General features: G+C 58.8%; 1 protein-coding gene across 1 annotated transcript; it reads right to left on the bottom strand.

The window, feature by feature from the left end:
- Positions 1–535: 535 nt before the first annotated feature.
- On the bottom strand, positions 536–1,783 carry LOC100964496 (heterogeneous nuclear ribonucleoprotein F-like). Its single transcript, XM_003798183.3, has one exon. It carries the CDS (start codon positions 1,781–1,783, stop codon positions 536–538), a length of 1,248 nt encoding a protein of 415 aa, XP_003798231.1.
- Positions 1,784–2,565: the final 782 nt, after the last annotated feature.

The raw sequence follows: 2,565 nt of genomic DNA, 5'->3' as shown, positions 1-2,565 counted from the left end.
AACAAACATTTTAACAAGTTTCACTTAACGAAATTCACCCCAAAGGAAATCGCAGTACAGAGACAGTTTGAAGTTCAAGGTCTCACCAATTCCTCCAGCATTACTATTAGTATTGTCTCAACTCTCAAAACTCTTAATAAAAGCTTAAACTTAACCGCAAAGATTTTAAGTGAAAAGATAAACGAGAATGAACCAGAAATATTTCTTTTTGCATCAGGGAGTTTCCAAAACAGCGCATCTCCCCACGTGTTCACTGCAATGTGGTGGCAAAAGGTCCGTCCTTACCCTAAAACACAGATGACATCGCTCTGAAGTCCACTACGGGAAGGCTGATTGAGAAAAGCCGAAAATCGTTTTAGTTGACCGTCACACGCTAGAAAAGTCTGCAGGAGAAAACACTGCAGCAGTAATTTTTAAATCTGGAGTTCACAAACTCACGGTGCAAAATGGGTCCCACAGTTTCCTTCCATCTGCTCTCGCCGCTTGTGGGCCGCCTGCGGAGGTTTGATTGAAAGCGCCCCGAGCTCCCCCGGAGCTAGTCGTAGCCGCCCAGGCTGCTCTGCCCGCTGTAGCCCGCCACGTAGCAGCCGCTCACCGCCTGGCTCTCCAGCCCGCCGTACGCTGCCTGCACCGCCGACACCCCCAGCCCCTGCACCATCTGGCCGCCGTACGCCCCGTTGTTGGCCCCGGTGGCCGAATTCAAGAAGAGCTCGATGTATCTGTGCTGCATGTTGGCCCTGTCTTTGGACATGGCGGCCACCGCCTCCTCGTGGGTGGCAAACTCCACGTCTGCCTCGCCGGTCACCCGTCCATCCGGCCCGATCTCGATGTGCACTCGCACCGGGTTGAGCGGCGAGAAGAAGTTGTAAATGTCGTTCTCCGTGGCTTTGTACGGCAGCCCCCTCATGTGCACGCAGTGCCCGGTGGTGCTGGGCACCGCGAACTCGCCGTCCCCGTACCTGTGGTCGTACATCCCCGACAGACAGTAGCTGAGGTCTCTCCCCAGCACGTCGGTGGCGAAGCCGTAGCCGCTGTCGCTGAGGCCGCCGTACTCCTCGTAGGCGCCGTAGCCTGCGCTGTAGGCGCCGGGCCGCATCCTCTCCAGGCCGGCCTGCTTTACGATGCCCATGTACCTCCTGGCCGTGCCGTGGCGGTCGTAGGGCCCCGGCCGCTGCACGGACATGAACTTCAGAGGGAGGTCCGAGTAGGACCTAACTTCCTCCTGACTGCTCTTGAACACTTCGATGTACCTGTGCCCGATCCTCTCCTTGTGCTTCCCCAGGGCCTTCTCGGCTAACTCCTGGGAGGCAAACTGCACAAAAGCTTCCCCGGTAATCTTGCCCTCAGGGTCCACAGGCAACGTGATTCCGTTAGGCACGATTTCCAGCCCCGTGAAGAACAGGACGATTTCTTCCTTTGTGCATCCAAAGGGGAGTCCTCGAAGACGCACAAAGCCGTCGTTGGCGCTGTCGGCGCTGTTGGGACCGCTGTGCTTCAACACCCAGTCCATCTCGGTTCTGTGGGACTTGAACACCTCGATGTACCGGTGCCCCATGCTTTCCCTATCCTTTTTCAGGGCCATTTTTACGTCGTCTTCTGATCCAAGTTCAACGAAAGCTTCCCCACTCTGCCGGCCCTCCCTCGTGTAGATGAAGTGGATGCCCCCGGGCCCATCGTGAATCGTGCAGTTGGAGAGAAAGTTCTGCACGTCCTCGATGGAGCAGGACCAGGGCAGGCCGCGGAGCTTGACCACAAAGCCTTCACCTCCCTCAGGGCCCAGCATCGCGGACACTCGGCAGGGCAGATGTCAGAAGAGCGTGGCCACGGCTTTTTTTGTGACTGAAAGAACCCCCTGGGACGCCGGCGGTAGTAGCCACTTGTACCAGGTAACGAACGAACTGTCCTCGGAAGGGAGCAGGGCCGATTTCTACGCAGCGAGTGAAGCTTCCAGCCCAGGCCTCCAAACGCCACCGAAGTTTAACGAGGCAGAGGGCGCCAGGGGAAGTCCGGGCGCATCTTCTTCAGTTCCTGACTAGGCCGGGGCCCAGCCGTCCGGAGGGAGGAAGCGCGGGCTGGGAGTCCAGGAAGCGGAGGCCACGAGAGCGGAGGTCAAGAGGCTGACGCGGGTCATGGGGTGCAGGGGAGGAAGTGCCAGGGCGGGCCGCCAAGATGTCACCGACGGGAAACGCGGGAAACGCGCGCCTCGGGTCAGCCTCAGCGCCAGGCGCTTACATCCGGCTCCTCCGCGGAGTCCCACACAGCGCCCCCAAGAGGGTGGAATGCAAAGCCAGCACCCGGCAGTTGTAAGCCAGACAGTTGAGGCTTGTTTACATCCCCATGGAAACCCCCGGCAGCGAACTCTGGGCGGAGCTTAGGAGGGGCGGGCCTTCTGAGGGGCGGGTCGTTAGCGCGCACCCTTCCGGTGTTTGCGACACTTCCGGAAGCTGTGCGACTCCGGGTGCGCTTGACCGCAGGGGTTTTCAACATACAGTCCTGGGCATCACTTTTCTCCCCGCTGCCAGCTGCACACACTGTCATGGGCGGTCTTCAACAGTGTTGTGTTTC

Source organism: Otolemur garnettii, unplaced genomic scaffold (genome assembly GCF_000181295.1).
Source record: "Otolemur garnettii isolate 467f Iridium unplaced genomic scaffold, OtoGar3 scaffold00130, whole genome shotgun sequence".
In the NCBI taxonomy this organism is placed as follows: domain Eukaryota; kingdom Metazoa; phylum Chordata; class Mammalia; order Primates; family Galagidae; genus Otolemur; species Otolemur garnettii.
The sequence above is the reverse complement of the archived record's forward strand: the minus strand, read 5'-3'. Positions and strand labels throughout refer to the sequence as shown.

Bases quoted from the DNA above. Each gene is read 5' to 3' on its own strand.
- LOC100964496 (XM_003798183.3), bottom strand. From the start codon at position 1,783: ATGCTGGGCCCTGAGGGAGGTGAAGGCTTTGTGGTCAAGCTCCGCGGC.